This window comes from Hemitrygon akajei, chromosome 12, assembly GCF_048418815.1.
Source record: "Hemitrygon akajei chromosome 12, sHemAka1.3, whole genome shotgun sequence".
NCBI classification, from domain to species: Eukaryota; Metazoa; Chordata; class Chondrichthyes; order Myliobatiformes; family Dasyatidae; genus Hemitrygon; species Hemitrygon akajei.
The window spans coordinates 97,775,322-97,797,192 of record NC_133135.1 but is presented as its reverse complement, the minus strand read 5'-3'; the positions used below and the strand labels follow the sequence as shown (position 1 = coordinate 97,797,192).

The following is a 21,871-nucleotide window of genomic DNA, read 5'->3' as shown; positions in this document are numbered from 1 at the left end:
ATGCATTCTGTAAGGTTTTATCAGATTATAGTAGCCTCCCCCACCTTCTGCTTGTTGATGCCATTGGATGCACAGAAATGAACAATTTTTCCCCATTACCAGAGCTTTTCTAATATGTGTTAAATCAGAAATTGAAAATGTACATTCTTATCCTGAGTTTGGTTGTGGTGGTGTTAGTGTTTCATACCTGGAGACTCCAGGTTGAACCCTGCTTACAAGCTGCCAGCAATGGTGTTCTCCTCATCAGTCAGGGCTCACTCACTTTGTTCCTTTCTTCAATCATCCAATCTGAACCGGCCATATTCCTCTGCTGCAGAGCATTCAAACTGTACACCTTTTAGCAAAGCACTGAAAAGAATTCAGACATTCTTTTTTTCCCCTCTACAACATCTGTTAACACTCTGCAACACTCTTTGCAACATACTTGTTCCCAAATCTCAGTGTATAACACATTATTCAGTCCCGTGACTTCCTGCCTAATGTGGTGTTCAGCCCTTGAACGCTGCATGGTTTTGTTGAGTTACTGTAACATCCATATTTGTCAATCATTGTAAAACACAATAGCTTTTGTGCAAGGTATTATGCAGTACATACAGTAGCTGGAACAGTGTTCACTGCATGGATGTATCAATGGGCTGAGTTGGCAGGATCCATGCCTCTGAGTTAGAAGATGTTGGATTTAAGATCGAGCTTTGAACACAGAATGAAGACAACCTCATTGCCATACTGAGTGTTACATCATGGTGCAATATATGGGAAATGGGCATAAGCAGCATGATAGCACTGTTCCTCTGTAAATTACTATATCTCACCAGTATTGTCCCTTAATAAGCACTTCTAAAATGTTTTCAGGTTGCTATTGGCACAGTTTGCTGTGTGCAATTTGGCAACTTGTTTTCTGAATTTCGGTCACTATAGAAGTTCAGGAAACAGCCAACTCAGAACCTCTGAAGTGTTGGCTTGTTTGGAGGTTGTAAAAGGTGTTATGTGAACTCATTTTTTAAAAACTTCATCTGCATCTCCCTGTTGAAATAGGTTTCCTTGTGTGGCACTCCATAATTATTCAGGCCATTCTTCCCTTATGATGAATAGCACCTTTCTCTATGGATTGCCCAAGTATACTGTGCAGAAATCTGCTAAAAGTTACGCCTTTCTTGACTATAGGGGTTCACATCAGGTTTATGACTGACTGGCGTATGGTGTGTGTAATGCAAGGCTGAAGTGGAATAGCAGAGTTCAAAATACAGTGGTAGGGGATGGAAATAAATCAAAGTGAGATGCTTGCACAGTTCTGTTACACACAGTGTAGGAGGGCTGTGTGTGACATCTGAATGCCTATAGGAGTTATTTTCAAAACTGCAGTGCTGAATCATTGGAGGGATGGGCTCCTGTTTACAACTCTCCCTAGAATAGCACTTAACATAATCTGTCCAATGACCACTGACTCACTCTGAGATTTCTTCACACCTATGTCTTTATTGAAAAAGCATGAGCCTGTATATTTCCCAGGTAATTTTACAGCTGACCAAAGGAAGCTTTGCAAATTACCATTCACCTCTTACCGCTTAAGAGAATAGTAAGAGATGTCTCTACTCCATATGCCTCTGTTCATTCATTTAAATTGTTAATGTTAAGTTAAATCATTATTAATTTCATTGACCCTGTAGTTCCAGGTCTCTTAGTACACTAAGCATATAAGGGGCACACCTCCAATGTTAATGTCATTTACTCTGTATCCACATACCATTATTGTCACATTTTCAATAAAGGCAAATGATTTCTTAAGAAAACTCTACTATAATCACCTTAAACACCTCAGGAAAGTCACCCCACAAGTTATCCCTTCTATGATAGTGTCTTCAGACCATGAACGCCACTGATCCCTAAGTGTGCAGCACCAATCACATCCCCTCCCCAACTCTCCACCTCTTTGGGGGTGGAGTTTTCATTCACTACTAAATGGGTCTTAACTCCTATTTATTAACACTGTTCTCCAGCTGATGGTAGCCTTGAGTGACACTGTCCCCGACCAGATACAAGATGATACACTAATTGCATTTGTTCCTTTGAAGAAGCTGTGAAAGGTTTGACATTGCTGCTGCTGTCTTTATGAATGGAATATATCCTTCATGTTAACAGAAAAGATTAGGGGTGATGAGCTGTGAAGGTAAGTGATTACGTGGAGAACAAGAAGGATGTAGTATGAAGTTCAGGTGCTACGAACTGTTTCCTATCCCTCTTACGCTACCTTTGAGAGGGTGCTGATTTCCCCGTGCACTTGCAGGGATAAGGAAGTTCAGTTACTGGATGCTTTTGTAGAAGCAGTGAGATTCAAAATGATAAGAGATTTGATAAAGTGGGCGAGGAATTTTTTTCACTGGAAGAATAGGCAATAACCAGAAGGCACAGATTCAAGCTAATTGCCAAAGATTAAACCAATAAAGCATTGAAAATTACTTTGCCAAAGCAAATTGTAATAAATTGAAATATGTTGCCTGGAAAAAATGTGTAAATTATTTCCTTAGTAACTTTAAAGTGGTAAAATACTTTAAAAAGTGGTACTTGAAGTGGAATAGTGGGACTAATTGGGAAACCTTTGAAGGCTTGGCTCCAGCAAGTGACTGCGCCTCCTCTGTCATCTGACTCTGGGCTTCAGCAGTTTCAATTTTGGTTTAGTTCTGGTAGTGTGGGGATGCTGTTTTCATAGTTCCCACAGATGAGGCTCCTTCTGAGTCTCATCCACGTTTGTGCCATAAATGGTGAATGTTAGTGGATTAACACCAGACCAAATTGTGTTCCCAGCTGGGTCTGCACACTCCCACTTCTGAAGAATGTCACCAACCACTAGTAAAGGGTGAAAATCTTTACCTTCTTTTATAATTTGTTTAAAAAAAAATAATAATCCCCACTAGATGATATCACTTAACTAAGCTTGACATGAGATGTTGGTGATTTTTATCACAGCACTGATTGAGGAACTGGGTTGGCACCTTATAATACAAAATTGTGTATTTTTAAAGCACTCTATGGAATGGCCCTCCTGCCATATCACACCTTTAAGTAACAAGATGATCAAGAGCAGAGAACAGTAGAAAAGATGCATTATTATAATATGCATCCCGAAGTATTTTACAGCTTCCAAGTCTTGCATATAGGAAGCACAGCAACCAATTTGCACATAGCAAGCTTCCTCTAGTAGGAATATGAGGATTGATTATTGATGAATGTCATCCAGGACATTGGAGTTAACATCCTAGTTCTTTGCAATGAGATTTTGGGATTGTTTGCATTAATTTGAGAGGGCAGCTGGGGTCTTGGTTTAATATGTCTGAATGGCAGACCTCTAATAGCAAGCAGTCTCTCATTGCTGCCTTCCCAATGGTGTGCAGTAATTGATTGCACAAGATTCCCTCATTCCTGCCTCTCCAAAGATGCACCGAGGCATGATCCTTGAATTTCTGAAGATGGTCATTGAATCTGCAATCTTCTGACTTGAGAGAATGTTAAGTGAGCCATATCAAAACAAGGACAAAATATAAACTGAAAAACTAAAATATAAAATATAAACTGCAGTACAGTTGGCCCTCCTTATCCATGGGTTCCGCGTACGCCAATTCAACCAATTGGGAAATCCCAGAAATTCTCTCTCCAGCGCTCATTGTGTGAGCATTGTTCGCCTCGTGTCTCGCGTACAGACTTTTTTTTCTTGTCATTATTCCCTAAACAATACAGTATAACAACTATTTACATAGCATTTCCATTGTATTAGGTATTATAAGTAATCTAGAGATGATTTAAAGTATACAGGAGGATGTGCATAGGTTATATGCAAATATTACGCCATTTTATATAAGGGACTTGAGCATCTGCGTTTTTTGGTATCCACGGGGGGGGGGGGGGGGGTCCCGGAACCAATCCCTCACGGTTAAGGAGGGCCAACTGTAGTTACAACTGTCCCTTCTCATTCCTCTTTCCCTTACTGGGGAAGCTGAAACTTTTGGGTGTTGGGTGTTCTGGAGCTCATACTTACAACGTGAGCACTATTAACATATTTGTCATTACGTATATTATTTTCTATATTACAACTGTGTTTCAAAATGTTCAGAGGGATGTACAGGGAAAAGTTAATGGATCCTTTACCAGCTGAGTCAGAAGAGATTATTTTGGAGATTATGAAATTGGCAGAGAAATTAAATATTCTGTGCCAGTCAATCATTCAATTTAATATTAGAGAGTGTATAGTGTACAACCTGAAATTCTTACTCTTCACAGACATCTATGAAACAGAAAACCCCAAAGAATGAATGGCAGAAAAACATTAGAACCACAAAGGCCCCCCCACCCCCCTCACACACACAAGCAGCAGGGAAGTGGCCTGGTCGAGGGAAGTGCCTGGTGTGAAAAGTGCTAGTCTTTGGCTCGAGAGTCTTTGGCGAGGAGACTACGCTAGGCACAATTGCAGAGGGTGAAGACATGACCGCTAAGTTGATTCAGTGTGCTACGTGCATGATGTGGGAGTTCAGGGACACTGATGGTGCCCCCGGCTGCTACAGCTGTGGAAAGTGTGTCCAGATTCAGCTTCTGAAGGAGCATGTTGCAGCACTGAAGAAAGAACTGGATGACCTCAGGTTTATCCGCGAAAACGAGGGTTTTCTGGACAGGACCTACAGTGTTACACCGAGGATACCGGAAGAGAGAAAGGGGGCGACGATGAGGAAGGAAAGAATGCTTGAAGTACAGGAGACCCCAGGGGATGTACCTCTCGTAAACAGGTTCACCTTCTTGGAAGCTGTCAGGACAGAAGATACTGCCAGTCTGAGAGGCGGACAGGTCTGCGAGCTGAAAATTGGTGCAGAAGCAGAGCTGAGGAGTCAGACATCAGGAAGAGCCGTGGTAGTAGGGGACTCCATAGTAAGAGGTACGGAAAGGGGTTTCTGCGACAACAGGCGAGATTTAAGGATGGTGTGTTGTCTCCCTGGTGCTAGGATCCAGGACATCACGGACCGATTGCAGGGAATCCTCAAGGGTGAAGGTGAACAGCCGGAAGTGGTAGTGCATGTCAGCACAAATGACATCGGAAGAAGAGGAAGGACATTCTGCAGCGGGACTTCAGAAAACTTGGAAGAAGGCTGAAAAACAGGACTTGCAGGGTGGTTATCTCTGGTTTGCTTCCAGTTCCTCGTGCTGGAGAGGGCAGGAACAGGGAGATAATGGATCTGAATGTGTGGCTGAGGAACTGGTGCAGGAAGCAAGGATTTACATTCTTGGACCACTGGGATCTGTTTTGGGGTAGGGATGAATTGTACAAAAGGGACGGGTTGCATGTTAATAGGCGGGGGACCAGCATTCTGGCAGACAGGTTTGCCACTGCAACACAAATGTGTTTAATCTAAGTAGTGGGGGGGGAGGGGATGAACTGGAAATATAAGGATGGAGTTAAAGGGAAAGTGAAAATAAGAAAAGTTAAAAAGGACAACAGAATCAATGGAGTAGAAAGCTCAAGAAGAGATCATACAGTATGGCCAAGTGAAATAGGAATTGATATGAAAGGAGAGTTGAGCACCAAATTAAAAGTATTATATATATATGCACGAAGTATAAGGAATAAAGTAGATGAACTTGAGGCTCAAGTGGAAATTGGCAAGTACGATGTTGTGGGAATAACTGAGACATGGCTTCAAGCGGACAGGGCCTGGGAAATGAATATTCAAGGATATACATCTTATCGAAAGGACAGACTGACTGGCAGAGGGGGTGGGATGGCTCTGTTGGTGAGGAATGATTTTCAGTCCCTTGCGAGGTGGGACATAGAATCTGGGGATGTGGAGTCAGTATGGATAGAACTGAGAAATTCTAAGGGTAGAAAGACCCTAATGGGAGTTATCTACAGGCCCCCAAACAGCAGTCTGGATGTAGGGTGTAAGTTGAATGAAGAGTTAAAATTGATATGTCGCAAAGGTAATGATACAGTTGTCGTGGGGGATTTCAACATGCAGGTAGACTGGGAGAATCAGAATGGTACTGGACCCCAAGAAAGGGAGTTTGTGGAGTGCCTCCGAGATGGATTCTTAGAACAGCTTGTACTGGAGCCTACCAGGGAGAAGACAATTCTAGATTTAGTGTTGTGCAATGAACCGGATTTGATCAGGGACCTTGAGGAGGTAGTGACCATAATATGATATGTTTTAACCTACAATTTGAGAAGGAGAAGGGAAAATTGGATGTGTCAGTATTACAGTTGAACAAAGGGAACTACGGAGCTATGAGGGAGGTGATGGCCAAAGTTCAATGGAACAATGCCCTAGCAGGGAAGACAGTGGAACAAAAATGGCAGGTATTTCTGGGAATAATGCAGAAGGTGCAGGATCGGTTCATTCCAAAGAGGAAGAAAGATCCTAAAGGGAGTAAGAGGCGGCCGTGGCTGACAAAGGAAGTAAAGGGCAGTATAAAAATAAAAGAGAAGTATAACATGAGTGGGAAACCGGAGGACTGGGAAGCTTTTAAAGAGCAACAGAAGATAACAAAAAAGGCAATACGCCAAGAAAAAATGAGGTACGAAGGTAAACTAGCCAAGAATATAAAGGAGGATAGTAAAAGCTTCTTTAGGTATGTGAATAGCAAAAAAATAGTTAAGACCAAAATTGGGCCATTGAAGACAGAAACAGGTGAATTTATTATGGGGAACAAGGAAATGACAGATGAGTTGAACAGGTACTTTGGATCTGTCTTTACTAGGGAAGACACAAACAATCTCCCAGATGTAATAGTGGCCAAAGGAACTAGGGTAAAGGATGAACTGAAGGAAATTTATATTAGGCAAGAAACGGTGTCAGATAGACTGTTGAGTCTGAAGGCTGATAAGTCCCCGGGACCTGATGGTCTGCATCCCAGGGTACTTAAAGAGATGGCTCTAGAAACCGTGGACGCATTGGTAATCATTTTCCAATGTTCTATAGATTCAGGAACAGTTCCTGCTGATTGGAGGGTGACTAATGTTGTCCCACTTTTCAAGAAAGGAGGGAGAGAGAAAACAGGGAATTATAGACCGGTTAGCCTGACGTCAGTGGTGGAAAAGATGCTGGAGTCAATTATAAAAGAGGAAATTACAATACATTTGGATAGCAGTAGAAGGATCAGTCCGAGTCAGCATGGATTTATGAAGGGAAAATCATGCTTGACTAATCTTCTGGAGTTTTTTGAGGATGTAACTATGAAAATGGACAAGGGCGAGCCAGTGGATGTAGTGTACCTGGACTTCCAGAAAGCTTTTGATAAAGTCCCACATAGGAGATTAGTGGGCAAAATTAGGGCACATGGTATTGGGAGCAGAGTACTGACATGGATTGAAAATTGGCTGGCTGACAGGAAACAGGCTGACAGGAAGATGTAGGGGAGAAGAAAGAAAAGGATAATAAATTTGAATGCATTGCTAGGGATGAAAAGAGAGGAGGAGGTGGAGAGTATCTTAAATGTATCTATTTTAATGCTAGGAGCATTGTAAGAAAGGTGGATGAGCTTAAAGCGTGGATTGATACCTGGAATTATGATGTTGTAGCTATTAGTGAAACATGGTTGCAGGAAGGGTGTGATTGGCAACTAAATATTCCTGGACTTAGTTGCTTCAGGTGTGATAGAGTAGGAGGGGCCAGAGGAGGAGGTGTTGCATTGCTTGTCCGAGAAAATCTTATGGCGGTGCTTTGGAAGGATAGATTAGAGAGCTCTAGGGAGACTATTTGGGTGGAATTGAGGAATGGGAAAGGTGTAGTAACACTGATAGGAGTGTATTATAGGCCACCTAATGGGGAGCGTGAGTTGGAAGAGCAAATGTGTAAGGAGATAGCAGATATTTGTAGTAAACACAACGTGGTGATAGTGGGAGATTTTAATTTTCCACACATAGATTGGGAAGCTCATTCTGTAAAAGGGCTGGATGGTTTAGAGTTTGTGAAATGTGTGCAGGATAGTTTTTTGCAACAATACATAGAAGTACCGACTAGAGATGGGACAGTGTTGGATCTCCTGTTAGGGAATGCGATAGGTCAGCTGACAGATGTATGTGTTGGGGAGCACTTCGGGTCCAGTGATCACAATAGTATTAGCTTCAATATAATTATGGAGAAGGACAGGACTGGACCTAGAGTTGAGATTTTTGATTGGAGAAAGGCTAACTTTGAGGAGATGCGCAGGGATTTAGAGAGAGTGGATTGGGTCAAGTTGTTTTATGGGAAGGATGTAATAGAGAAATGGAGGTAATTTAAGGGTGAAATTATGAGGGTACAGAATCTTTATGTTCCTGTTAGGTTGAAAGGAAAGGTTAAAGGTTTGAAAGCGCCATGGTTTTCAAGAGATATTAGAAACTTGGTTCGGAAAAAGAGGGATGTCTACAATAGATATAGGCAGCATGGAGTAAAGGAATTGCTCGAGGAATATAAAGAATGTAAAAGGAATCTTAAGAAAGATTAGAAAAGCTAAAAGAAGATACAAGTTTGGTTTGGCAAATAAGGTGGAAGTAAATCCGAAAGGCTTCTACAGTTATATTAAAAGCAAGAGGATAGTGAGGGATAAAATTGGTCCCTTAGAGAATCAGGGTGGTCAGCTATGTGTGGAGCCGAGGGAGATGGGAGAGATTTTGAACGATTTCTTCTCTTCGGTATTCACTAAGGAGAAGGATATTGAATTGTGTAGGGTGTGGGAAACAAGTAAGGAAGTTATGGAACCTATGACAATTAAAGTGGTGGAAGTACTGGCACTTTTAAGAAATTTAAAAGTGGATAAATCTCCGGGTCCTGACAGGATATTCCCCAGGACCTTGAGGGAAGTTTGTGTAGAGATGGCAGGAGCTCTGACGGAGATCTTTCAGATGTCATTAGAAACGGGGATTGTGCCGGAGGATTGGCGTATTGCTCATGTGGTTCCATTGTTTAAAAAGGGTTCTAGAAGTAAGCCTAGCAATTATAGACCTGTCAGTTTGACATCAGTGGTGGGTAAATTAATGGAAAGTATTCTTAGAGATAGTATTTATAATTATCTGGATAGACAGGATCTGATTAGGAGTAGCCAGCATGGATTTGTGCGTGGAAGGTCATGTTTGACAAACCTTATTGGAATTTTTTGAAGTAGTTACGCGGAATGTTGACGAGGGTAAGACAGTGGATGTAGTCTATATGGACTTTGACAAAGTTCCACATGGAAGGTTAGTTAAGAAGGTTCAGTCGTTGGGTATTAATGCTGGAGTAATAAAATGGATTCAACAGTGGCTAGATGGGAGATGCCAGAGAGTAGTGGTGGATAATTGTTTATCGGGATGGAGGCCGGTGACTAGCGGGTTGCCTCAGGGATCTGTTTTGGATCCAATGTTGTTCGTAATATACATAAATGATCTAGATGATGGGGTGGTAAATTGGATTAGTAAGTATGCTGATGATACTAAGGTAGGAGGTGTTGTGGATAATGAGATGGGTTTTCAAAGCTTGCAGGGAGATTTATGCCGGTTAGAAGAATGGGCTGAACGTTGGCAGATGGAGTTTAATGCTGAGAAGTGTGAGGTTCTACATTTCTACAATAATCCAAATAGAACATACAGGATAAATGGTAGGGCATTGAGGAATGCAGTGGAACAGAGAGATCTAGGAATAACAGTGCATAGTTCCCTGAAGGTGGAGTCTCATGTAGATAGGGTGGTGAAGAAGGCTTTTGGAACGCTGGCCTTTATAAATCAGAGCATTGAGTACAGAAGTTGGGATGTAATGTTAAAATTGTACAAGGCATTGGTAAGGCCAAATTTGGAATATTGTGTACAGTTCTGGTCACCGAATTATAGGAAAGATATCAATAAATTAGAGAGAGTGCAGGGATGATTTACTAGGATGTTACCTGGGTTTCAGCACTTAAGTTACAGAGAAAGGTTGAACAAGTTAGGTCTCTATTCATTGGAGCGTAGAAGGTTGAGGGGGGATTTGATCGAGGTATTTAAAATTTTGAGAGGGATAGATAGAGTTGACGTGAATACGCTGTTTCCATTGAGAGTAGGGGAGATTCAAACGAGAGGACATGATTTGAGAGTTAGGGGGCAAAAGTTTAAGGGAAACACGAGGGGGTATTTCTTTACTCAGAGAGTGTTAGCTGTGTGGAATGAGCTTGCTGTAGAAGTAGTAAAGGCCAGTTCAGTTGTGTCATTTAAGGTAAAATTGGATAGGTATATGGACAGGAAAGGAGTGGAGGGTTATGGGCTGAGTGCGGGTAGGTGGGACTAGGTGAGATTAAGAGTTCGGCATGGACTAGGAGGGCCGGATTGGCCTGTTTCCGTGCTGTGATTGTTATATGGTTATATGGTTAAAGAGTAGTGATTAACGGGTCCCTTTCGTAATGGCAGGCTGTGACCAGTGGGGTACCGCAAGGTTCGGTGCTGGGACCGCAGCTGTTTACAATATACATTAATGATTTAGATGAAGGGATTAAAAGTAACATTAGCAAATTTGCTGATGATACCAAAGCTGGGTGGCAGTGTGAAATGTCAGGAAGATGTTATGAGAATGCAGGGTGACTTGGACAGGTTGGGTGAGTGGGCAAATGTATGGCAGATGCAGTTTAATGTGGATAAATGTGAGGTTATCCACTTTGGTGGCAAGAACAGGAAGGCAGATTACTATCTAAATGGAGTCAAGTTAGGAAAAGGGGAAGTACAACGAGATCTTGGTGTTCTTGTACATCAGTCAATGAAAGCAAGCATGCAGGTACAGCAGGCAGTGAAGAAAACTAATGGCATGCTGGCTTTTATAACAAGAGGAATTGAGTATAGGAGTAAAGAGGTCCTTCTGCAGCTGTACAGGGCCCTGGTGAGACCACACCTGGAGTATTGTGTGCAGTTTTGGTCTCCAAATTTGAGGAAGGACATTCTTGCTATTGAGGGAGTGCAGCGTAGGTTCACAAGGTTAATTCTCGGAATGGCAGGACTGTCATATGTTGAAAGATTGGAGCGACTGGTCTTGTATACACTGGAATTTAGAAGGATGAGAGGGGATCTGATAGAAACATATAAGATTATTAAGGGATTGGACACACTGGAGGCAGGAAGCACGTTCCCACTGATGGGTGAGTCCAGAACTGGAGGCCACAGTTTAAGAATAAGGGGTAGGCCATTTAGAACAGAGATGCGAAAAAGCTTTTTCACCCAGAGAGTGGTGGATATGTGGAATGCTCTGCCCTAGAAGGCAGTGGAGGCCAAGTCTCTGGATGCATTCAAGAGAGAGTTAGATAGAGCTCTTATAGATAGCGGGGTCAAGGGATATGGGGAGAGGGCAGGAACGGGGTACTGATTGTGTATGATCAACCATGATCACAGTGAATGGCGGAGCTGGCTAGAAGGGTCAAATGGCAAACTCCTGCACCTGCTGTCTATTGTCAAAGCATCAACCCTCCCCCAACATGCTCAACATGCATCAACAGCAACCAAGCAAGCAGTAGCAAACCCCCCCCCCCCACCAAGAGTTCATGATCTGTGGTTCAACAAAAATTACAGTCCATAACCCAGCACTTAGACATGCCATGGGCTCTCTCACTAACAAGGGACAGAGATGTCACCCTTTCCACAGTAAGAGGAAGACCCAACAGATTGCTGCTTCAATGTTACAACCTGAAGCGACACTCATTCAAGCTCATTTGACTCAAGAACAAGCAGATTCTTCCCCACCCCTATCGAGAGAGCGATCCCTCTGATGCAGAGGCCTCCAACAGCCAAACCTGCTGACTCGATGTTCTAACCTCTGCAAAGTTCAGCAAGGAATCGAGTAGTCCACAGGGGCCTCCCAAAGGTGCACATCTTCCAGGCTGCTCCTGGAGATATTGAAAATGCAAGGCCACTCGGCAAGCAGAAGCAGAACTGCACTGCAGTATAGAACCACTGTTTCAGTGTAGCTGTACATCACAGACTCCAATAGGACCCCAGCCACCTTGAAAAGGAAAAAGAGACATTAAAGAGAGGGATTTAAGCTGTTTTGCAGATGAGCCTGAATATGTTGCCCTCTATCGCCATCTTAGCGCCTCCCTGGTGCAAGTTTTCCCAGAAATAGTAGAAAACACCCAATTCTATTTCTGTGTCCATAAAAATGCTTTGGGATCAGTTAAGATACAAAGTAAGTCAATAAATACAAGATGCAATGTACATTTAAAACTGGCTTATATTAGGCAAAACACACAAAATGCTTGGGAAACTCAACAGGCCAGGCATGATCTATGGAAAAATGTACAGTCGAGGTTTCAGCCCAAAACGTCAACTGTACTTTTTTCCATAGATGCTGCCTAGCCTGCTGAGTTCCTCCAGCATTTTGTGTGTTGCTTAAATGTCCAACATCTGCAGATTTTCTTTTGTTTGTATATTAAATATAAAGTGTTAAATAGCTACAATATGTTATGAAAAGTATAATAATATTTTGTCATCGTAATAATCATATGCAGTCAGTCTGTTTTTTTATGCTCTGATTGTGTGCAGATTCCAGAGCCACAGCCTGTCACCCTGTGTACTGGAGCAGAAAATACCAAACACTATGAAGAAGCAAAGAAATGTGTGGAGGAACTGGCCCTCTACCTGAAACCACTTAGCAGCGCCAGAGGTACAACCTACAATCTAGAGCATTTTAACAGAGTATTTTGATATCTCTTTGGGAATTTTATAAGCTCTAATCAGGAGCTTTACATGGTTTATATATAGGATAACAAATATCTGGGAATGAGATGCAGGATGGAATCTTATTGAAAGGTTTAGATCATATATGTCAAACTCAAGGCCTGCGGGCCAAATCCGGTCCGCGGTGGAATTATCTTTGGCCGCGAGATAATATCTAATTACTATTAAAGCTGGCCCCAGTAATCGAAGCGCCTATGGCGTATGATATAGCTAATGCTGAGTTTATTCAGGTACCAGGTTTTTCAGGGTTTTTAGTGTTTATTCGGCAGTCTTGCTCGGCAGTCTTCTTCATAAGAAATGGAATTTGTAAAGTGAAACACTTTGTAGTTATAGCAGAGACTGAGACACATGAGAGCAGGCTGAAAAAACGGAGGCAACGAAAGCTGCGTTCGCACACGTCTGACTGATCCGGCCCGCATGAAGCTGCATTTTGCTCAATCCGGCCCGTGACCTAAAATGAGTTTGACACCCCTAGTTTAGATAGTCACCAAATTTTTTTTAAAAATACCCTGGTTTGTATTACTGGCTTGCATCTACTGTAATTGAAGGATATGGGTGGAAAATCATTGATACCTGGGATGGTGTAACAAACTGGCATTGAATCTACTATGCTTGGTCGTTTCTATTGCAAAATAACATATACAAAGATTCAGCCTCTCACCCTTTCAAAGTTGTTTTAAATAACTTGAGTTCTGATATTGTCATATTCACAGATACTAATCTAATCTCTCAGTTGTCACCCATGTGTAATGTATTGTTTTATCTGAATTGTAAGCAATAGAAACTAGTACGTGCATATTGTAACTCCTAGCTGCCCGGCTGGAACTAAATGCAAAACACCAAGAACTGTGGTTTCTGGAAAATCTGAAATAAAAGCAAGATCCCAGAAATAGTTTAGGTCAGTGAGCTTTCATCATAATGAAAACCAATGTTTGCAGCTGTGAAGTCAAATCAAATCTTAAATGTAAACTTTCTAACCTGGCAATGTTGGAAAAATCACTACCTACTATAGTTTAGTCTTTTCCTCAATTTAATTCCTGAAGCAACATACCAATGACAGACTGAGAAAGTATATTTGACCAAAAATGCTCAAATCCACTTTAGCCATCTCAAAGTTCAAACTAAATTTGTTATCGAAGTATGTATACCATATTATACAACCTTGTGATTCATCTACTCACAGCCACAAAACAAAAAAAACACAATAGAATCCACTAAAAAAAACACACAACAAAGACCTTCAAATATCCAATATCCAAAAAACAAATTGTGTAAACGACAATAAAAGTAAAAATAAATGCGCAGAACATGAACCACAGAGACCCCAAAAGTGAGTTCACAGCCACAGAGCCAGTTCAGCATCAGGGTGAGTGAAGCTGATCCAGGAGCAGCACGGTGGCTGCAGGGCATCAACTTACTCCCAGACTTGGCGGTGTGGACCCAAGCCCTGCAACACGTGCCCGATGTCAAACTCAGGCAGGTGGAATGGGCTCGGGTGGGGGATCCTGGCTGACACAGAGAAGTGAGCTGAATACCAATTTAATCTCTGCCCTCTGATGTTTTAAATCTTTTTAACCTGGCTCAGCACTTAAGTTGGCTAAACATCAGTTTGTTTTTTGATCCAGCCCAAGGTCTGCACAAGCAATGGCCATTGTCATATCTATATTCTCGAGAATCCAGTTCACTGAATCCTTCAGGAGAGTGTAAAAATGCCAAATCGTTCAGGTGGTTCAGTAGAGCACCTCCAAAATGAAAATTATGGGCTATGAATTGCAGTAATTGTAGTCCACACACACAGCTAGTGGCTTTGTGAGCTGTCCCCAAAACTAACAATATATCACCAACGACATCTTAGAAGATGCCCTGGGATCTCCATCATCATAGATACAATTATTTAACAAATTTCAAAACAGTGAACCAATCATTGTCCTAAAGACCATCACTCCAGAATTGCAGAACAGCTTCAACACTGACTTCAAGGGTTCAAAGGTACAATTTAATGTCAGAAATGTATACAATATATATCCTGAAATGCTTTTTCTTCGCAACAATCCACGAAAGCAGAGGCGTACCCCAAAGAAAGAACGACAGTTAAATGTTAGAACCCCAAAGACCCCCCCAGCTGCCCCCTCCCACACGTTAAGTGGCAATGAGCAACAATCCTCCCCCCTTCCCCCCCACTGGCACCAACACTAAGCATTCAAATGTGCAGCAAAAGCAATAGCAAAGACACAGACTTGCAGTTACCCCAAAGACTTTGCGTTTCACCTGGTATTCGACATACTGCAGGTTCTGTTCCTTCTTAATAAGGGAGAAAGAGGTGTCTCCATTTTCCCAGCGAGCCAGGAGGCATAACAAACAACTTGCTGATTTACGATGTTAAAAGTCCATTATGTTGCTTTTTTCAAGCTCTGTGCCTGAAGATCACAAAGATCCCGAGTCTCCAGACACACAGCCATAGATATTTTGACTCCCCCAACAACATACGGGTCTCCTGTCTTGACAACAACCCTCGATCCACCTGACTCCGGAGCCCCGAGATCCTAGGCTTCCAAATCCGAGCCTGACTCTTAGGCTGAGCCTTTGGCATGCTGACCAGCGTCCAGTTATGGAACCCCGAGAGCAGGTCCCATTCCCACAAAGAACCATAGTCAACATGTAACTCCAGATCAGGGTCTTCAAAAGAACCCTGAAAGGGAAAAATAGAGATATTAAAGATGAAAATAGATCTGTTTCTGACCCTCCTAAGCTCCACCTCTATAACCAACAATGGAAAAATTGCCAACATATGTCTTGTCTTCAAAGAAAGTGGGCATTTCTCCAGTATGTATCCTATTCCTCTGAAGTGCTATTTAATTTGTCAGAGTATGGCACTAAACCTCAAAAAAAAGCAGACTTTAAGAAGGGAATAACCTTCCCTCGATAACAAGACAGCATTTAACAGAACATGACATTCAGGAGCTTTAATACAGGTTGAAGAGGAAGAAAGGGAAGGAGGGGAATCTATCCACATCTGATGAAGGGCCGATCAAAACATGGAATGTTTATTCCCCACCATTGATGCTGTCTGATTTGTTGAGTTCTTCCAGCATTTTGTGAAGATTCAAGTTATTTCTGAAGGTTATTTCCTGTAAATATTACTTTAACAATATCTATCTAGTTTGATATTTTTAATCACAAATTAAGAAATGTTAGTGTTCAATTTTTGTTCAAATTCCCAACAAGGAATAAATTAAGTAAAATAAATACAGGAAATAATGACAGATGACAAGGTCCTGCATGGGAGGTTAGTTAGGAAGATTCAGTTGCTAGGTATACATAGTGAAGTAGTAAATTGGATTAGACATTGGCTCAATGGGAGAAGTCAGAGAGTGGTAGTGGAGAATTGCTTCTCTGAGTGGAGGCCTGTGACTAGTGGTGTGCCACAGGGATCAGTGCTGAGTCCATTGTTATTTGTCATCTATATCAATGATCTGGATGATAATGTGGTAAATCGGATCAGCAAATTTGCTGATGATACAAAGACTGGAGGTGTAGTGGACAGTGAGGAAGGTTTTCAAAGCTTGCAGAGGGATCTGGACCAGCTGGAAAAATGGGCTGAAAAATGGCAGATGGAGTTTAATACAGACACATGTGAGGTGTTACACTTTGGAAGGAAAAACCAAGGTAGAACATACAAGGTAAATGGTGGGGGACTGAGGAGTGCAGTAGAACAGAGGGATCTAGGGATACAGATACAAAATTCCCTAAAAGTAGTGTCACAGGTAGATAGGGTATTAAAGAGAGCTTTTAGTACATTGACCTTTATAAATCAAAATATTGAGTATAAGAGTTGGAATGTTATGATGAGGTTGTATAAGGCATTGGTGAGGCCGAATTTGGAGTATTGTGTGCAGTTTTGGTCACCAAATTACAGGAAGGATATTAATAAGGTTGAAAGAGTGCAGAGAAGGTTTACAAGGATGTTGCCCAGACTTGAGAAACTGAGTTACAAAGAAAGGTTGAATAGGTTAGGACTTTATTCCCCGGAGCGTAGAAGAATGAGGGGAGACTTGATGGAGGTATATAAAATTATGGTGGGTATAGATAGAGTGAATGCAAACAGGCTTTTTCCACTGAGGCTAGGGGAGAAAAAAAACCAGAGGACATGGGTTAAGGGTGAAGGGGGAAAAGCTTAAAGGGAACATTAGAGGGGGCTTCTTCACACAGAGTAGTGGGAGTGTGGAATGAGCTGCCAGATGAAGTGGTACATGCAGGCTCAGTTTTAACATTTAAGAAAAACTTGGACAGGTACATGGATGAGAGGTGTATGGAGGGATATGGTCCAGGTGCAGGTCAGTGGGACTAGGCAGAAAAATGGTTCAGCACAGCCAAGAAGGGCCAAAAGGCCTGTTTCTGTGTTGTAATGTTCTATGGTTCTATGATTTTAGTTATTTAACAGTATGATTTATTCAAAATAATTTTATGCATTATAAATCCTGAAGACTTGATAACATGTCAATCAGGGAATGTAGCCAATTGTATTTTTTCTGCACCAGACTCTTCTTGCGTGTTTTGCATCTAGACATGTTTAAGGGGATGTAACACACTATAAAACAAGCAGAATATATCTCTCACTGAGCAAGTTCTTTTGAACAGTTCTTCATTCTAGAAATGTGTTGTTAGTGGTGAATATTTTGTTTATAATTCGCAGTAACAGCTGGGGAAAATCAATGTGTATGACAGAATGTATCTGAGTTTAAGAGTAACAGACTAGACCATAACTTCTAATCAGTGTTGACTTGGTCGTACTCTTGTAGCTAATTCCAAGAATTTAGGCATAAGTATCTGTTAACTGTTTGTGTGAGGCTGTGTGATTGCTGCACTGTTGGGTGATAAAGATAAGGCCTCTCAAGTGGAACTGAACCAAAACTGATACTAGGAGATACTGCCATTTTCTGACCAAAGTTTATCCCTCGCTAAAGATACAAAAGCAATATTTTGCTCAACATCACACTGCTGTTTGAGTGTGAACTCGAGCATTCCTGCACTACATGTCAAAACCTTTTTTAGACACCCTATTTTATCCCTACAACTCATCCAAATGGCATCTGTCTGCAAATGCAGTATCATCTGAACCAAACAAATCATTACTGTATGACATGCCATTTAAAAAATGCTTAGGTAATTGCTCAATAAGCACAGATTTGTGTTGTGTAACTCTGTACCTCGATCTTACAGAGTCTTATAGCATATAAACAGGACCTTTGGTCTACCTTGTTCATGCCAACCTTCAATTTCTATGTACACTAATGCATCTTTACCAGCACTCCTGACATGGCAATTCAAGTGCTCATTCAGAAGCTTTGTAATTGTTGTGTGGTGAAATACCTGCCTTCACCACACCTTCAGATTGTCTGATCCAGGTTGCAGTCACCCTCTGAGTGGAAAAATTCTTCCTCAGATCCCCTGTAAGTCTCACCTTAAACTTACGCACTCTGGTTTTGTATGTCATTGGAATAGGCTTCCTACTACCTAAACTATTCTTGCACTTTTTAAATTGTATATAACTACAGTGCCTTGAAAAAATATTCAGCCCACATTTTCACATTTTACTGTCTCATTTTCTAAGTTTAAATATATTAAACTAAAATTGTTGAGCTAATCTACAAAACATTTATGCATCGTGTCAACTCAAAGAAAAATTCCAAAACCTGTCAACAATTCATTAAAAATTTTAAAACTAAAATTACTGCACTAACTTTGCGATATATTTACCTTATCCTCTCACCCAACTTGGTGGTGTGGAAAATTGGAGGATCATCTGGTAGATTTTCAACAGACGAAACCAAAATGAAGACAAGAGAAGCATCCAAGATTAGTCAGGGAAAGGATCATAGAGAAGCACTGTTACGTACCCGTGGGTATTTTGTACTTGTCACATGACAGTGGTGTTGAAGCTATACCGGACTTAAGGTAATGGTCTTGTGATGGTGGAGTGGTGCCATTTTCCCGCCAGTAGAGGTCATGTGACAGGGTTTTTTTACAGGGTTTAAAAGGAGGACCCCTCCCTGTGAGGAGGGGCAGTTCGTGGCTGGATTTGCCGTTTTGACTCCATGCCACTGCGTGGTCCAATATTATGACGCAGTTTGTTTGAAAGATGGAGTTTTATTTAATGCCTAAAGTTTAAAAGGTCATTGCCAGCAGTTTCTTTATAATACTGCCAGTTAAAAATCAGTGGAGAGTGAAGATCGGAGTTCGGGAGCCAAAAGATCGGGGAAAGTCGATTTCGACAGTGAAACAGGTTCGACCTTGTTTGATCCTCATTCGGAAGGAATTTGTTGACTGTCCCTGTGTTAATCCCTGCGAAATATAGCAGAAAGGATTGGGTACAGTTTTGTAAAGGAAAGGTCAGTGCCTTTAAGCCGTTTCATTTTCATCTTCGTAAATTCTTCGACTGGGAACCGCAGCAACACGACATGAAAGAGAATTTAAATCGTTTAAAAAGTCTCTCCTTTAATGGACTGTAAGCGTTTTGAACTTTTGCAGTACTACTTTGAAGAACTGTTTTTGCAACATCGCTTTAAGAACTGTTTTGCTTTATTGCTTTAAGAACTGTTTAAGCTGCCACACAGCAGCTAATTTCCGGTTACGTTAGTTGTTTACTTTTGGGGGTTTGTTTTTCAGTGTTTAATAAACGTTTTGTTTGTTATAAAAACCCCTGCCTTACTTATATATTTATTGTTGCTGAATCCGTAACAGCACAAATCTGGGGAAGGGTACAAAACCATCTCAAAGGCACTGAACATACTCAGAGCTTAATGCAGTCCATTCTGAAAAAGTGGAAAACATATGAAGCCACAACCACATCGCCTGGGTCAGGCCGCCCTTCTGAGCTTAGTTGCCAGAGAAGATTGGCGCTTGTAAGAGAGGCTACTGTGACACCAACAATCACCTGAGTGAGTTGCAGAAATCAATGTTTACAATTGGAGATGAACTCCATGGCTCCACAAACTCTTAAGGCCTTGCACAAAAAGGGTATTTATGGAAGAGTGGCAAAGAAAATGCCCTGGCTTAAAAAAGTATGTCCTTGCCCATAAAGACTTTGCAGTGCGTCACTTGGAAGGTATTGTAAAACTGTGGAAGAGGTCTTGTGGTTGAATGATACTAAACTGGAAGCATTTGCCTTAACACTAAGCAGTACGCATGGTGTAAATCTAATATTGCGCATCAGCCTGGTAACATCATCCCTACTCTTAAGGTATGGTGGAGCTAACATCATGTTATGGGGATACTTTTCAGCAGCAGAAACTGGAAATCTGATCAGGATTGATGGGAAGATGAATGCTGCTAAATACAGAAAGATTCTGGATAAAAACCTGCTACCCTCTGCCAGAAGCCTAAACTGGGGAGGAAGTTTGTCTTTCAGCAGGACAACAACCCAAAGCACACTGCCAGAGCAACATGGAGTGGCTTCAAATGAAGAAAATTGATGTCTTTGATTGGCCCATTCAGAGTCCTGACTTTAACTCATTCAAACTCCTCTGGCATGACCTTGATTCATCTATCACAGCTCCCAACTAACTTGGCACAGCTTGAGCAATTTTCAAGGCGGAATGGGCAAACATTGCTTCATAATGTTGAGCGAAGCTAAGAGAGACTTATCGAAAAAAAAAGACTACTGGCTATAATACCTGCAAGTAGTAGACAACTAAGTACTGAGCAAAGGGGATGAATACTTTTGAACTGATAACATTTTTTTTTTAATTTTTAGGTTTTTCATGCTTTACAATTTTCCCTGTTTTTTGGGCTGTACTGTCAGAAAGGGAACAAGTGATTCACAAATAAAAATGTTTAGTTAAATTGATCAAAATCCCTGGTTGTAATATTTATGTGAACAAGGGGTTGGCGGCTGAATACTTTTTCAAGGCACTGTATCAGGTCTTCCCTTGCCCTCCTGCACTCCAAGGAATATGCACCCAATCTTACAGCAGCTCCAAACTGAAACATTCCATCCCAGCTGACTTCTGAGTAAATATCTGCACCTTCTCCAGAAACAAATAATGACCCAAGAATTCTAATTTCCCTTGCAGTTAGTGTGAACTTTTCCAGATACTGAGCAGCAAGAAAGATGCAGCTTGCAGACAGCCAAAGCACAAAATGTGTGCTTGGGGCAGTGGAGCAGAGCTGCTAGCAGCAAAATCCAATAAAATTCAGAACTGAGCATGAATGGAAGTTAAAGTTTGGGCTGCAGTGTTATTTTTATATCATTGCTGGTGTCAAAGGAAGTTACTAAGGGAGGTGCAATGACATTTAAAAGATATCTGGATGGCGACATGGATAGGAAAGATAGACAGATGTGGGTCAAATGGGACTCCCTTAGATAGGTTCCATGGTTGGCATGGATGATGTGGGCCAAACAGCCTGTTTCCATACTGTTTGACTTCTTTACTCTGATGTTGTGCCTTCATTTAAGAAGGGCTGCAAAGACAAGGTAGGGAACTGCAGGCCGTTAAGCCTTGCAACAGTGGTGGGGAAAAATACCAAGGAATAAGAACCCAGGGGACATTTTGGTGGGTTTATAGTGTATATAAGCCTCCCAGGAGTCTGTGAGAATTGATATGTAGGCAAATCAAAGAAGTATTTAAAACAATAGGGTTATTGTAGTGGGGGGGGTTTACTTTCCCAGTATTTTCTGGATTGCCAAAGTGCAAGGGGCTTAGAATGGGAGGAATTTGGAAAATGCATCCAGGAAGATGTTTTGAAGCACTATTGAGAGAGTCCTACTAGGGATGGTCTATATTTGACCTCACCTTAAGGTATGAGGATGAGCAAGTGATAGAAGTGTCTGTAAAGGAACAGTGGCCATAGGTTTGTAAAGTTCGAGGTAGAGAATGAGAAAGAAAGTTGGCTCCCAAGAAAGGACCCTGATCTAAGGGAAAGTAGATTTTGATTGTGTAAGACAGGAGCTTTCAGAAACAGATTGGAAGCAACTACTAGAGGGGAAAACCACATCTGATAAGTGGAAGGTGTTTTAAAGTGAGGTAATGAGTCAGCATCTCTGTAAGAGTAAGAAGCAAAGTTGGTAAGTTTAGGAAAGTTGGGTGAACGAAGATTTAATCAGGGAAAAGAAAGAAACATATATGAGGGATAGGAAATTGATATTGAGTGAGTCCTTTGAGGTTGATAGAATTAAAACAAATGTGGTTT

General features: G+C 41.5%; 1 protein-coding gene and 1 long non-coding RNA gene across 5 annotated transcripts in view; one reads left to right on the top strand and one right to left on the bottom strand.

Annotated features, from left to right (window-relative positions):
- Positions 1-21,871, top strand: part of LOC140737308 (roquin-1-like) — a 151,515-nt gene that overhangs the window by 67,650 nt on the left and 61,994 nt on the right. For all 3 annotated transcript variants that reach the window (XM_073063731.1, XM_073063733.1, XM_073063732.1), the window contains one exon: positions 12,488-12,608. In XM_073063731.1, the coding sequence (XP_072919832.1) occupies positions 12,488-12,608 (121 nt within the window). The remainder of the gene's footprint in view (positions 1-12,487; positions 12,609-21,871) is intronic.
- The window catches only part of LOC140737311 (uncharacterized), a 48,230-nt gene that overhangs the window by 17,111 nt on the left and 9,248 nt on the right, over positions 1-21,871 (bottom strand). The gene's annotated exons all lie outside the window — the stretch shown is intronic.